The sequence below is a fragment of the Meles meles genome, chromosome 7 (genome assembly GCF_922984935.1).
Source record: "Meles meles chromosome 7, mMelMel3.1 paternal haplotype, whole genome shotgun sequence".
NCBI lineage: Eukaryota > Metazoa > Chordata > Mammalia > Carnivora > Mustelidae > Meles > Meles meles.
The window spans coordinates 118,636,398-118,652,598 of NC_060072.1; the positions used below are offsets into that span (position 1 = coordinate 118,636,398).

At 39.4% G+C, this 16,201-nt stretch overlaps 1 protein-coding gene across 1 annotated transcript in view; it reads right to left on the reverse strand.

Annotated features, from left to right (window-relative positions):
- Positions 1–16,201, reverse strand: part of CCDC7 (coiled-coil domain containing 7) — a 387,945-nt gene that overhangs the window by 290,804 nt on the left and 80,940 nt on the right. The window contains exons 5-6 of the mRNA XM_046011852.1: positions 2,712–2,797; positions 812–866 (exon numbers count right to left, since the gene is read on the reverse strand). Coding sequence (XP_045867808.1) covers positions 812–866; positions 2,712–2,797 — 141 coding nt within the window. The remainder of the gene's footprint in view (positions 1–811; positions 867–2,711; positions 2,798–16,201) is intronic.

The following is a 16,201-nucleotide window of genomic DNA, read 5'->3' on the forward strand; positions in this document are numbered from 1 at the left end:
TAGGACAAACTAGGACATAGGTAAGTCTGCTCAGTCTCTTAACCCACTCAAATCATGAGATGGTATAAGTTGTTTAAAAAACTGAAAAATTTATGGTAACTTATTATGCAGAAATAGAAAATTAACACCATAATATTTTATATTCAATATCTCAAGGGTACTCTCATTTTCTTCATTTATGTTACCTGATTCTTATAGAATTCAGGTGTATATTTGTCCAGCCATTCACTGAAATGAGTGGTATGATGCTCTGGCAGTTATTAAAAAAATTTAACTTGTACACAAAAAAATAAAGGTATTCCAATGTAAAGATGAAATAAAAGGTTATTTACCTTTCACTGGATCACATAAAAAAGTGTGGGCTCTATAGTCCACAATTTCATTTTTTCTTATTTGATTTTTATACCTCTTATACCTTTTTGAGATAGAGAAGATATTGTTTTACCCATTTTAGTGATCAAAAATACAAAGCTCAAGTAGGTTAAAGGGACTTGTCCAATGTCACAAAACTTAGTAAGACCCTGTTATGACTCCCAGTATGATCTTATTTCCTCCATGATATTACCTGTAGTTGAGTAACCCATGGTGATTTTCATAACCTTGACAATAAACATGCTTGGATTTACCATTTTATTTTCTGGAACTTACTGAGAAAAGTCAATCAATAAGAACTACCTCAGAAAGAACTTTAATACAGACATAGAAATATACACATCCCTATGTTCACATGCATACTAATGTTGTCTGCACATATAATTATCAGAGCATATCCTAATTAAATTTAGATGCATAGAGAAAGTGTGTTTCTTACCTGGACTTCAAGCAAATCTCCTTTTATTTTAAGCTCTCTGACTAGAGACTTCTTCCTATTATTAAAAAGATTTTTAAATATATCATATTTTAAATTACATGACTACTGTGATTTCTTTGGTACTTAAATCATTTTTAAATAAAATTCCTCAGGAGAAATTCATATTTTTAAGAATCATAAATCCATATATGTGATAAATAATTGAACAACATTTCTCAAGCTAATTTCTCATTGGTATGATTAAAATATGAAAGTGAATAAGACAAGGATTTTCAAAGTACATTGATCATTTTTTCCTCTATGGTCATCTTTTCCTAAGTTTTCATTTAAATTCCAGTTAGTTAATATATAGTATAATACTAGTTTCAAGTGTACAAAGCAGTGATTCGTCACTTCCATTCAACACCCAGTGCTCATCACAGTGTACTCCTTAATCCCCATCACCTATTTAACCTATCCCCTTACCCACTTACCCTCTGGTAACCATCAGTTTGTTTTCTATAGTTAAGAGTCTGTTTCTTGGTTTGCCAACAACACAAGAAACAATAGGTGTTGGCAAGAATATGGAGAAAGGGGAACATTTTTACACTACTGGTGGGAATGCAAAGTGGTGCAGCAACTCTGGAAAACAATGTGGAGGTTCCTCGAAGAGTTAAAAATAGAACTATCCTATGATCCAGTAATTGCTCTAGTAGGTATTCACCCAAAGAATACAAAAATACTAATTCAAAGGGATACATGCACCCTGATGTTTATAGCAGCAGTACCTACAATGGCCAAATTATGGAAATAGCCCAAGTGCTCACTACTGATGAATGGATAAAGAAGATGTGATGTATGTATATAGATATACAAGTGCACCTGTGATGAGCTGGGGGTATTGAAGTGTTGAATCACTGTATTGTATACCTGAAACTAATATTGCATTATATATCAAATAACTAGAATTTAAATAAAAACTTAAGATGACCGGAGAGGAAAAGAAGATCAATGCACTTTGAAAATCCTTGCCTTATCTCACTTCCATATTTTAATCATACCAGTGAGAAATCAGCTTGAGAAATGTAATTAATATACACACTGGAACACGCACTGGAACACTACTCATACATTAAAAAGAACAAAATCTTGCCATTTGCAATGATGTGGATGGAGGTAGAGAATATTGTGCTAACTAAGTGAAGTAGGTTAGATGAGAAAGACAAGTACCATATGTGGAATTTAAGAAACAAAACAAGCAAAAAATAAAATGGAAAGAGTGTGGTCATCTTTTCTTTTCTGAGACAAAGTTCAAGACTGTTTGTCCATTGAATTTCTTTTCAGAATTTGTGAAATTCTATAAAGACTGAATTTACAGTTTATTTTTAAAATTATATATTTATATTAGGATTTGACTAAAGCAAATTCAAAATGCAAAGAAAAAATTTTATATTACTAAAGAAAATATTCACTTCATAAGGCCACTTTACAATAATCTACATGCATAAAAAATAGATAATTGATTTTACATAATATGTATAATCAAGAAATACAGTTTAAAAAAAAAACAGCCCAGAATAAGGAGTTAATGTACAAATCACAAATCATTAGCCAAACCATCATGGAAACAATGCAAATCCTTTGTTCCTAAAATGATTTTCAGATTTAATTCTGCTTACTTATTCCTTAATATCTTGTGGTCCATTCTCCCCTTCTAAACCACCTTTAGTTCTCTGTTCTTCCCTTCTCAGCCCTCTTCCACCATCATATCCTGGTCTGTTTGTAAAACTATGTATTACACAGTGTTATATATTTTTTAGAAACAGTTAATAAGTTATGTTTACATGACCTTAAATTATTTGTATAAAAAGAAAATACAAATTAACAAGGAAAAAGATTAACAGGCAGCTTTATGTCTTACTCTTCTGAATCCTCGGGTTTTCCTTTGTCTTTTTTCTTCTCAGTTTTTATAGTTTTCTTTGTCCTATTGTATGTAGACTTTGTTTTCTGTGTAATTTTATATAAGCCAGAAATAGTTAATAAAGTAATAAATTAGAGGGAAATAAAAGATAATACACATTACTAAGATTTCAATTTTACTTTGAGAATCAGTGTGCTATCTTTCAAGGAAAATTATCTAAACAGAAGCAAAACAAAATTAAAGATATAGTCAGAATGTTTTTATGGTAATTTACTGAATATAAATTGTATATAATCTAATACATATCAAAAACTTAAGTGCCTCTGACAAATTCCAGCCTGCTTCTCCCTCTGCCTGCTGCTCTCCCTGCTTGTGCTTACTCGCACTTTCTCTCTGACAAGTGAATAAATATTTTTTAAAAAATGGATAATTAAGTAATTAGGGAAATACCAAAAAGTTATAGTAGACACAGGATATTTGTGCCCAGTATCCTTTTTTTACCTTTTGTTAAGAAACAGCATCACATTTTAAAGCAGGTTCTGCACCTCCCCCATCTCAAACTGTCCTAGTGACATTTGACCTATGCAAAGCCAATAAGATCATATCACCTAAAAGCTGACTACTATGGAAGAGAAGCAGTTGGAGATGAGTAATTCCAGAGTCACTATCCAAAGGGATGGGGGTTGAGGGAATAGCCATAAACTCCTTCTCTAAAAACTCTCTGAAAGGACAGAAGTCGAGGCTGTCCGTGAGCTCCTATTTTTTCGACTCCAAGAGTTGTCTTGGTTCTAGCCTTCACCAAACATATTGTTCAATTTTCTTTCTGTTGGGGCCGGACAAGAAGGGAAACTCTTCAGGATGGCGGATACCCCAAAATGGCCGAGGTTCCCGTCATCACCTCCTCTTGGGATGCCAATGGATCAATGACCTGCTGACAGCTCAACGCAGGCCCCTATACCTTTCCTTTTGGACAACGGAACCCAATACCCCTCAAACCCCACTCTAGCTTGTCAGATTACAATCCTTCCTTTGCATAGAGGAAGTAACTCTGACTGGTCGGATTACAATCCTTCCTTTGCATATGAGCCGACCAATAGGAAATAGTTCTGCTTTTCAACTTTATGTAAACCCCTGCCACCTTGTCTTGCGCAAAATTTCCCCAACTCACTGCCCTCTTTTGAGTCGTGGAACCTCGCCCAAGGGTGCCCACAATAAAGATCTGTTCTCGGACCCTCGCTTGTCTTGGCGGTCTCATTTCCATTTAGTTACCGAGAAACCTGACATTTGGTGCCGAAACCCGGGAGGAGATCGAGCCCCTGCACTGGCACAGAGGCTCTCTCCTCCTTCGTTGGACTGGGACTCCGCTCTCTTTCTCTACTCGGGTCACAGGACTCCTTGCGGTGAGTGTTCCCTGGTCTCCAACCCTTCCCCGGGCGCCCTGTCCTAATCGCTGCCCCGTCAGGGCAATCCCTCCTCCGCCACCTGGTGGCAACGTGGTTCTGGGAGTAAAGGAGACGTCCTCACTTCACGGTAACCATTTCCCTAAGCTGCAGCTCAATTCACGGAGGAGGGAACACCCTCCTCCAAGTCTTGAGCTGATAAGGGAAGGGGCCATGGGAACATCCCAGTCCAAATTCGATCCCAAAACGCCTTTACGATGCCTACTGGCTAATCTCCAAACTCTGGAGTTAGACCAGGACCTACGAAGGCGACGCCTTATTCATTACTGTACCGTCGCTTGGCCTCAATATGGGCTGGACAACCAATCACAATGGCCACCTGAAGGCACTTTTGATTATCAGGTACTTATGGACCTTAATAATCTCTGTAGACGCCAAGGCAAATGGTCTGAGATGCCTTATGTCCAGGCTTTCTGGACCTTGCGCTCCAGACCAGAACTCTGCTCTAGCTGCTCAACCTCTCAAGTACTCCTAGCCCGCTCTCCCCCGCCAACTCTTCCCCATTCCACCTCTAAAGACTCTAACTCGGCCTCTCTATCTCCCCTCGCCGAGACTCCTGAAAAATCTCTCCAGGCCCCCTGTAAGGTCCCACAGCTTCCTCCTCCTCCCTACCAACCCGCTCCCCAACAGCCTATGCCCCCAACTCCTTCTCCAACCCCCGAAGCTCCAGGCACAGCCTCGAGCACACCCTCTCCTACCGCTCCTCCCCTCCCAGCCCCAGAACCTCAACCACCTTCCAGCGCCCTCCCTTCTTCCCCTCCTATCTCCATCCGTACCAGATCCAAAAACCCTTCCCGGGACCTGGTCTGCCCCTTGAGGGAGGTTGCAGGGACTGAAGGGGTTGTCTGAGTCCATGCACCCTTTTCTCTACAAGACCTATCCCAAATAGAAAAACGCTTAGGTTCCTTTTTGGCCAATCCCGACAACTACATCAAGGAGTTCCAATATTTAGTCCAGGCCTATGACCTAACCTGGCATGACTTACATGTCATCCAGACCACCACCCTCACCACAGAGGAAAGGGGACACATCCAGGCTGCTGCCTGAGAACATGCAGATCAGGTTCACCTGACTGATGCTACGATGCCAGTCGGGGCTCAGGCCGTCCCAGACTACCAAAATGGCCAGGATGGTCATCGACGCCGCGACCTCATGGTCCAATGCCTCATTGCCGGCATGCGGGCGGCCTCTAACAAGGCTGTCAACTACGACAAGATTAGGGACGTCATACAGGCCCCAGACGAGAATCCGGCCATGTTCCTTAACCGGCTGACTGAGGCATTAACCCAATACATGCGCCTAGATCCAGCATCCCCTGCGGGGGTGACAGTTCTAGCCACACATTTCATCTCCCAGTCAGCCTCAGATATCCGAAAAAAGCTAAAAAAGGCTGAGGAGGGCCCACAGACCCCCATTTCAGACCTAGTGAGAATGGCCTTTAAAGTCTTTAACTCCCGCGAGGAAGCCGCTGAACTTAAACGGCAGGCCAGGCTCCAGCAGAAAGTCCAACTACAAACCCAAGCCCTGGTTGCAGCCCTGCGGCCGGCCGGATCCGGGATCCAGCAAAAAGGGGAAACCAACCACACCCCACTGGGGGCCTGCTTCAAATGCGGGGCTGAAGGTCATTGGGCCTATCAATGCCCTAACCCGAAGGCGCCAACCCAACCATGCCCTCTCTGCCATTTGATGGGCCATTGGAAATCCGACTGCCCTAGCCTCGGGGAATCCTCGGTGCCTCAATGCGGGGGTAGACCCAAGACGGTAAGTCCAGCCTTCCAACTGCTTGGGTTGGAGGACGACTGACGGAGCCCAGACTCAGCCACCCCTCTCACCCAGGCCGAGCCCAGGGTCATGCTCCAGGTAGCGGGTAAGTCTGTCTCTTTTCTGCTGGACACGGGGGCTACCTACTCTGTTCTACCTTCCTATGTGGGACACACTTGACCCTCACCGGTCGCTGTTATGGGGATCAATAGGAATTCCTCCACTCCTAGGGTCACCCCTCCCCTTATCTGTAGCCTGGATGGGTTCCCCTTCTCCCACCCATTCCTGGTGATTCCCTCATGCCCAGTGCCACTACTGGGTAGGGATATCCTCCAAAAGCTAGGGGCAACTATCCAGTTGTCTCCCTCTCCTCCCTCCTCACCCTCAGCTCATCTCATCCTATATCTCTCCACTCCATCTACTCCTGCCCCCAATCAATTACCCCTCGTGAACCCCCAAGTATGGAATACCTCAGAACCCGTAGTGGCCTCCCACCACACTCCTGTCAAAATACAACTCAAGGATGGTTCCAAGTTCCCCTCTAGACCCCAGTTCCCTATCTCCCTCTCCCATCGCTGTGGTCTCAAGCCCATCATAGAATGGCTGAAATGTCGGGGACTTCTGATTCCCATAAGTTCTCCTTGTAACTCCCCCACCCTGTCCATCAGTAGATAAAAGGATAAGGAAGATACAGTACACATATACAATGGAATATTACTCATCCATAAAAAAAGAATGAAGCCTTGCCATTTACAACAACATGGATGGATCTAGAGGGTATTATGTTAAGTGAAATAAGTCAAGGCAAATAATGAATGTTTTCACTTATATGTAGAGTCTAAAGAACAAAACAAACAACAACAAAAACAACAGGAAAAAAAAACATTAATACAGAGAACAAACTGGTGGTTGCCAGATGGAAGAGAGGAAGGATGGGCAAGATGGGTAAAGGTGAATGGGAGGTACAGGTATCCAGTTAAGAAATGAAAAAGTCACAGGAATAAAATGTACAACCTAGGAAATATAGTCAACATTATTATACTGTGTTCTATGGTGACAGATGGTAACTACACTTGTGGTGAGCACAGTATAGCATATAAAGTTGTTGGATCACTATGCTATATACCTGAAACTAATATAAATTGTGTGTCAACTATATTTCAATTTAAAAAATTGGTTGCCTACAAAAATTAAATTATTAAGAGAGATAATTAAGTTAGGAAAGTAAGCCTCCTTTGGAAGAAAATTGATATATTTGTTATTTGAATTCCTGAGCTTGACATAACTCATAGCCATTATTCTCTTCCTACAAACCTATTACAACAACACTCTTCTCTGAAAAAATACTATCTTTTAAGATCTCTTCATCACTACCTTTGTGTGGATATAATATTACTACTATACATGTAATAATGCTCCTTCCACATTTCTCCTTCACATGTCCCCATAATCATCAGAAATGCTACAAGTAATTTCCAATGAAAGAAGTTAAGAGTAGTCATTCATTGATTATATCTTACATATGTAAAGTATTGGAAATGTGGCCACTGCATTTAATTTATTTTATTTTCAAGTTTTCATTTAAATCTCAGTTAACATATAATGCAATATTAGTTTCAGGTGTAGAATTTAATGACTCATCACTTACATACAATACCCAGTGTTCATTGTGACAATCATGCCAAGTGCCCTTACTTAAGACCCATCATCCATTTAACACAACTGAGAAGTGAAGCAGTAGTGATGTGCAGGAACGAAGACAAAAACAGAGGTATAATCTATCAACAAGCACCAAAGTGTCTATAAATCAAACAAGAAAACCATGTTGTATCATAGACCACATATTGAAGAGGCCCAGACAAAAATCTTTGTTCTATAGAGCAGAATAACTGTGGCTTAGAGACACAAAACCTAAAGAAATAACACAAGAAAGCAAAATCAGAAACTGTGGCAGCAACTTCAAGACATCTAAAAATCTTCCAAGTTTTTTGAATGTAGATCTAATGCATGATTAAAGTACTGCAAAATTCCTACACTTTCCCAGACTATTCAATTATTTAATATGATAATTTACTACTCTTTATTTATTTTTTAGTTTTCTACTCCTACTTGGAACTATATATAAATGAAATTATTCCTAACTGAACATATGTGACAGCCTTGATCTTATATTGAACACTTGTGTAGGATCACTGTTTCTCTAACTGATTAAGCAGCAAATTTCCTGGTCCTCCTTCTTCTTCCTCCTCTAGTAAGGAAGAAATATCAAGAAACCAACATTAATGAATTCAAAAGTACTTTCCTTTCTTTATGTTGACCTTACAATGAAACCCACAGTTTATGAATTTAAATGGTTAATAAAAATTTGTTTCTAAGTCATTTGATGTTGTCTATAGTTTGACTTTTATAAGCTATTTTTAAAAAGCAAAGGAGAAAAAAGCAGACAAATTTTATCCTCTACTTGGTATAGTGAATCTATACACATACATTATATAACTGCAAATACAATAAAATGTATATTTGAGGAGGTGGAAGAGAAGATGGCAAAAGAGTAGGAAGACACCAGACTCATCACAAACACAACTAGAAAACTATCAAACTGATAAGGAAAATCTGTGTTCTACCCTAAAGATACAAACATAGTGATCCGAAGGGGCACGTGTACCTGAATGTTTATAGCAGCAATGTCTACAATAGCCAAACTATGGAAAGAACCTAGATGTCCATCAACAGATGAATGGATAAAGAAGAGGTGGTATATATACACAATGGGATACTATGCAGCCATCAAAAGAAATGAAATCTTGCCATTTGCGACGACGTGGATGGAACTAGAGCGTATCATGCTTAGTGAAATAAGTCAATCGGAGAAAGACAACTATCATATGATCTCCCTGATATGAGGACATGGAGAAGCAACATGGGGGGTTAGGGGGATAGGAGAAGAATAAATGAAACAAGATGGGATTGGGAGGGAGACAAACCATAAATGACTCTTAATCTCACAAAACAAACTGGGGGTTGCTGGGGGGAGGTGGGATTCGGAGAGGGGGAGGGGGCTATGGACATTGGGGAGGGTATGTGCTATCGTGAGTGCTGTGAAGTGTGTAAACCTGGCGATTCACAGACCTGTACCCCTGGGGATAAAAATACATTATATGTTTATTAAAAAAAAATTTGGAAGGGGAGGCGAACCATAATAGACTATGGACTCTGAAAAACAACCTGAGGGTTTTGAAGGGTCAGGGGTGGGAGGTTGAGGGAACAGGTGGTGGGTAATAGGGAGGGCACGTATTGCATGGAGCACTGGGTGTTGTGCAAAAACAATGAATACTGTTATGCTGAAAAAATAAATAAAATGGAAAAAAAAAATCTGTGTTCTAAGATGGCAGTCCAAGCCAGCAGGGGAAGGCCAGTCGCTGCCCCAGGACCCTTCCAGGTTCTTCTTCCAGCCCCGCTTGCTGTGCATGCCAAAATTGCCAGTATATGGAAGAAGAAGTGTATAAATTATCTCCCTTGCTTTTGCTCGGGGCTCCGACATTTGGACATCACTCTCCTCTGAGCCCACCAGTGTCAAATAAACCTCCTATCCTCCAAGATCGCCAAGTGCCATTTGGTTCTTCTGTCAGGCAATCCAGTCCAGGTTCCCTAACAAAAATCATTCTGAATACCACCGAAATTATCATGAAGGCTAACAGAACAAACTCCTCAATGGGAGAGAAGAAGCCACATCAAAGAAGTTATGAAGTAGGAAGACATGGTTTGGGGGAGAAACATGATAAGGGAGCAGAAGGCTAGCTGAGGACAAAACAGAAGCTGGCACCCTACACTGCCCACCCCCTCCATGTGATATGTGCGACATTCCTCAGATACTTCTGGCTGCCCTAAAGCTAAGGAAAGGAAAAACAAATAGTGAATTAATAGAGATCACAGTCCTGCAGGACAGGAATCTCCCTCAGTTCACAAATGTCCTAGTGATTTAAAAGGAAGAAGTTTCTTATCAATACTCTAATTTCCAGAGACCCATAACTCAGTTTCCTGAAGCCCTAACATCACCCTCCCCTCCATAAAGTTGAGGGAGGCTGAGGCAGAAGGAAATGTAAATAAAATTGAATTTTTTTTAAAACCCACATTGATAAGGATATGTGATAGGAGGAATGTAACCATTCCTCCAGGAAGCTCCCAACTATCTTACTGTAAATGCCTTACTAGAAGGAAAAACCTTAACTTGACAAATGGCAAAACTTCTGGTATTCTGTGTGTCTTCTTTAACACATGAAAATTCTTTCAAAATCTCCCTTTTCCTTAACTGCCCCAACTGCATAGTATATAATCACCACCCCTCACAACCCCACAGTAGCTCTCTCTGCCCACGGGTCCTGGCCCCATACTTTAATAAAATCACCATTTTTGCTCCCAAGACATCTCAAGAATTCTTTCGTGACTGTCAACCTCAAACCCTAACATCTTCCCTACATCAAAACAGACTTTTTTTTTTGTTTTGTTTTTTAAAGATTTTATTTATTTATTTGACAGAGAGAAATCACAAGCAGGCAGAGAGGCAAGCAGAGAGAGAAGCAGGGAAGCAGGCTCCCCGCCGAGCGGAGAACCCGATGTGGGGCCCGATCCCAGGACCCTGAGATCATGACCCGAGCCGAAGGCAGAGGCTTAACCCACTGAGCCACCCAGGCGCCCCCAAAACAGACTTTTGATGCTGTGGAGAGGAAGGAGCTGTGGTCACAGAGAAAGGCAAGTGAGAGAGGAGCACACAAGGGAATGCACAAGGAAAACATTTCCCAAAGCCACTGGCTGGGAAAACACGGGGGGCAGATTTTCATGAGCTCTTGCAACAGATAGGGCTTAAAGACTGGAGTTTGAAAGGTCACCAGGATTGGCTGGTATAGACCCCAGAGGGCATTGCCCTACTCCTGGACAAAAGGCAGGCAAATGACCCAGGGACAGATGGTGTGGAGACAGCAATCTGAAGAATGCCTGGAGGCAACATTTACAGTGATGCCTCTCTGGGGACAAAGGAGCTGACTGGTACCATTTCTCTCCCCCACCCCTCATCATAAACCTGAAATCAGCAGAGCACCAACACTAGCTGCCTCACCTGTTTATAGCAAGTACTACACCCCTGCACTCTGGCACTCTCCCCTTTTCCATCAAGTTTGCCTCCAGTCCCAGTGGAGAGGGCCCCTCCCCCAGAAAACCAGTAGAAACCCCTACCCAGAGCACGTCTCCCAACCAGAGAGTCTGTGAGGCTTTCAGTTCTAGTGGAAGTAGTATCAGGTCTCATTTAACAAGCAGACCAGAGCAAGCCTTGTTAAAAGTCACCATATTCTGGCCAAGGACCAAACACTGCCAATTGCAGGTGAGGACAGTCTCTTCAGATGATTGGCCTAAAGGATAGAGCAGCCAAAATACAGCAGCAAAGCACATGCAGGACATACCAGAGACATTCCCTTGAAGTGCCAGGCTCTGGGCACTATCATATCTCTTCTTCATAAAGCCCTTATCTCTCAGGAGCAGGAAATATAACTGGCTTTTCTAACACAGAGAAGGCAGACACTTAAACAAAATACCAAGATGGAGGAATTCATCCCAAAAGAAAGAACAAGATAAGGTGATGGCTGGAGATCTAAGTAAAACAGATATATGTAACATGCCTGATGGAGAATTTAGAACAGTAGTCAAGGATACTCACTGGGCTTGAGATAAGAATAGAAGGCTTCAGGGAGGCCCTTACCCAGAGATAAGAGTTAAAAAGAAATCATTTAGAAATGAAAAATGCAATAACCAAGATTAGAAACAGACTGGATGTAATGAACACAAGGCTGGAAGAAGCACAAGAACAAATAAGTGAAACAGAGGATAAGATAATGGAAAATAATGAAACTGAACAAAAGACAGAAATAAGAATTACGGGACATGAGAACAGTGACTCCACCAAACATAACAGCCATATTATGGGAGTCCCAGAAGAAGAGGAGAGAGAAAAGGAGGCAGAAATTTTATTTGAGAAAATAATGGCTGAAAACGTCCCTAATCTGAGGAAGGAAACACAAATCCAGATCCTTGAGCCACAAAGAAGTCCCATTAAAATCAATAAAAGCAGGCCAGCAATACCAAGACATATTGAAATCAAATTTGCAAAATACAGCAATAAAGAAAAACAGCCTAAGAAAGCAGGAAGACAAAAGTCCCTAACTTATAAGGAAAGACACATAGGGCAGCAGGAGATTTTTTAAAAGAAATTTGGCAAGCCTAAGAGTGTGGCATGATATATTCTAAGTGCTGAACAGGAAAATTCTGCAGCCAGAATAGTCTATCCAGCAAGGCTATCATTCAAAATAGGAGAGAAAAAGAATTTCCCAGAGAAACAAAAACCAAAGGAGTTCATAACCACTAAACCAGCCCTGCAAGAAATATTAAAGGGGACTCTTTAAGTGGAAAAATGTCCAGAAACACTGACTTTACAGGCAATACAATGACACTAAATTCATATCTATCAACAATTACTCTGAAAATACATGGACAAAACATTCTAATAAAAAGACAAAGTATGTCAGAATGGATATAAAAATAAGACCCATCTATATGGTGCCTACAAGAGACTCATTTTAGAACTAAAGACATCTGCAGATTGAAAGTGAGGGGATGCACAAACATTTACCATGCAAATGGAAGTCAAAAAAAGCTGAAGTAGCAATATTTATGAGACAAATTAGATTTTAAACCAAAGACCATAACAAGAGATGAAGAAGGAAATAATCAAGGGGACTATCTAACAAGAAGATCTAACAATTGCAGATCTTTATGCTCCCAAAGTGGGAGCACCCAAATATATAAGACAATTAATAACAAACATAAAGGAAATAATTGATAATAATACAATAATAATAGGGAAGCTTAACACCTTATTTACATCAATGGACAGATCATCTAAGCAGAAAATCAACAAGGAAACAATGGCTTTGAATGACATATTAGACCAAATGGACTTAACAGATATATTCAGAACATTCCACCCCAAGCAGTAAAATGCACATTCTTTTTAAGCATACATGGAACACTCTCCAGAATATCACATACTAGATCACAAATCAGACCTCAACAAGTACAGAAAGACTGAGATCATACCATGCATATTTTTTAACTACACTGCTATAAAACTTGAAGTCAACAAGAAAAAATTTGGGAAGACCACAAATACATGGAGGTTAAACAATATGCTACTAAACAATGAATGGGTCAACCAGAAAATCAAGAAAAAAATAAAATAAAAATTTGTGGAAACAAATGAAAATGAAAACACAGTGGTTCAAAGCATATGGGATGCTGCCAAAGTGGTCCTAAGAGAGAATTATATAATAATATAGGTCCACTTCAAGGAGGAAAAATCTCAAATAAACAAACACCAAAAGGAACTAGAAAAAGAACAACAAATGAAGCCTAAAGCTAGCAAAAGGAGGGAAATAATAAAGATTAGAGCAGAAACAACTGCTATAGAACCTAAAAAAAACAATAGATCATTGAAGCCAGTAGATGGTTCTTTGAAATATTTAATAAAATTGATAAACTCCTAACCAAACTTATCAAAAAGAAAAGAGAAAGGACCCAAATAAATAATATGACAAATGAGAGGAGAAATAACAACTACAAAATACAAAAACACAAACAATTATAAGGGAATATTGTGAAAAACTGTATGCCAGTAAGCCTGAAAGAAACAGATAAATTCCTAGAAATGTATAAACATACAAACTATCAAAACCAAAACCAGAAGAAATATGAAACTGAACAAACCAATGAGCAGCAAAGAAATTGAATCAGTAATAAAAAATTTCCCAAGAAACAAAAGTCCAGGGCCAGATGGCTTCAAATGCAAATTCTACCAAACATTTAAAGAGAGTTAATATCTATTCTTCTCAAACTATTCCCAAAAAAAATAGAAAAGGAAGAAAACCCTTCAAATTCATTCCATGATGCCAGCATTACCCAGGTACCAAAACTAGATAAAGATTCCAATAACAAAGAAAACTACAGGCCAATATCCCTAGTGAACAAGAATACAAAAGTTCTCAATAAAATACTAACAAACGAAATCCAACAGCACAGTAAAAAAATCATTCACCAAAATCAAGTGGGATTTATTCCTGGACTCTAAGGGTGGTTCAATATTCACAAATCAATCAGTGTGATACACTACATTAACAAAAGAAAGGATAAACTATGATCCTTTCAATAAATGTAGAAAAAGCATTTGACAAAGTACAACATGCATTCTAAAAATCCTCAGCAAAGTAGGGGTAAAAGAAATACACCTCAACATCATAAAGGCCATATATGAAAAACCCACAGCTAATATCATTCTTAATGGGTAAAAAATGAGAGCTTTTATCTACAGTCAGGAAATAGACAGGGATATCCACTCTCACCACTGTTATTTAACATAGTACTGGAAATCCTAGCTATAGCAATCAGACAACAAAAAGAAATAAAACTATCAAATCAGCAAGGAAGAAATCACACTTTCACAATTGGCAGATGACATGACACTCTATATAGAAAATCCGGAAGACTACACCAAAAAAATTGCTAGAACTGATACACGAATTCAGTAAAGTTTCAGGATATAAAAATCAACAAAGAGAAATCTGTTGCATTTTCTACATGTCACTAGTGAAACAGCAGGAAGAGAAATCAAGGAATCAATCCCACTTATTATTGTACCAAAAACCATAAGATTCTTAGGAATAAACCTAGTAAGTAAGAAGTAAAAGATCTATATTCTGAAAACCATAAAACACTGATAAAAGAATGTGAAGATGACACAAAGAAATGGAAAGGCATTTCATGCTCATGGACTGGAAGAACAAACATTGTTAAAATGTCTATATTACCCAAAGCATTCTACACATTTAATGCAATTCCTATCAAAATACCAATAGCATTTTTCACAGAGTTAGAACAAACAGTCCTAAAATTTATATGGTACAAGAGACCCTGAATATCCAAAGCTACCTTGAAAAAGCAAAGTAAGTCAGGAAGCATCGCAATTCCAGACTTCAAGCTCTATTACAAAGCTGTAATCATCAAGACAGTATGGTACTGGCTCAAAAACACACATAGATCAATGGAACAGAACAGAAAACCCAGAAATGAACCCATAAGTACATATTCAATTCATCTCCAACAAAGCAGGAAAGAATATCCAATGGAAAAAGAGTCTTCTCAACTAATGATGTTGGGAAAACTGGACAACAACGTACAAAAGAATGAAACTGGACCACTTTCTTACACCATACACAAAAGGACTAAAGGATTAGGATTAAAGGCCTAAATGTGAGCTAAGAAATCATCAAAATACTACAGGAGAACACAGGCAATAAACTCTTTGGCATCAGCTGTAGCAACTTCTTACTAAATATGTCTCCTGAAGCAAGAGACACAAAAGCAAAAATAAATTATTGGGACATCAAAATAAAAACCTTCTGCAGAGAGAAGGAAACAATCAACAAAACTAAAAGGTAATCTTTGTAGAAAGGAGGTATTTTCAAATGACATATCTGATGACAGGTTTAGTATCCAAAATATATAAAGAATGTGTAAAACTCAATACCCAGTTAACAAATTGTCAGAAGACATAAATAGGTATTTTTCCAAAGAAGATATCCAGATGGCCAAAAGACACATGATCAACATCACTCATCATCAGGTAAATGCAAATCAAAACTGCAATGAGATATCACCTCATATGTGTCAGAATGGTTAAAGTTAACAACAAAGTAATGAACACATGTTGGAGGATATGAAAAGAGGGGAACTCTCTTGCACTGTTGGTAGGAATGCAAACTGGTATAGCCACTCTGGAAAACAGTATGGAGGTTCCTTAGAAAGTTAAAGATAGAACTATCACTATCCAGCAATTGCACTATTAGGTATTTACCCAAAGAATACAAAAATACTAATTCCAAGGGATACGTGCACCCAGATTATCAACCAATAGCCAAATTATGGAAAGAGTCCAAATGTCCATTGACTGTTGAATGGGTAAAAAAAGATGTGTGTGAACACACACACACACACACACACACACACACACAGGAGTATTACTTAGCCATGAAAAAGAATGAATTCCTGCCATTTGCAATGACATGGACAGAACTAGAGAATATTATGCTAAGCAAAATAAGTCAGAGAGGGGTGCCTGGGTGGCTCAGTCAGTTAAATATATGCCTTCAGCTCAGGTCATAATCCCAGGGT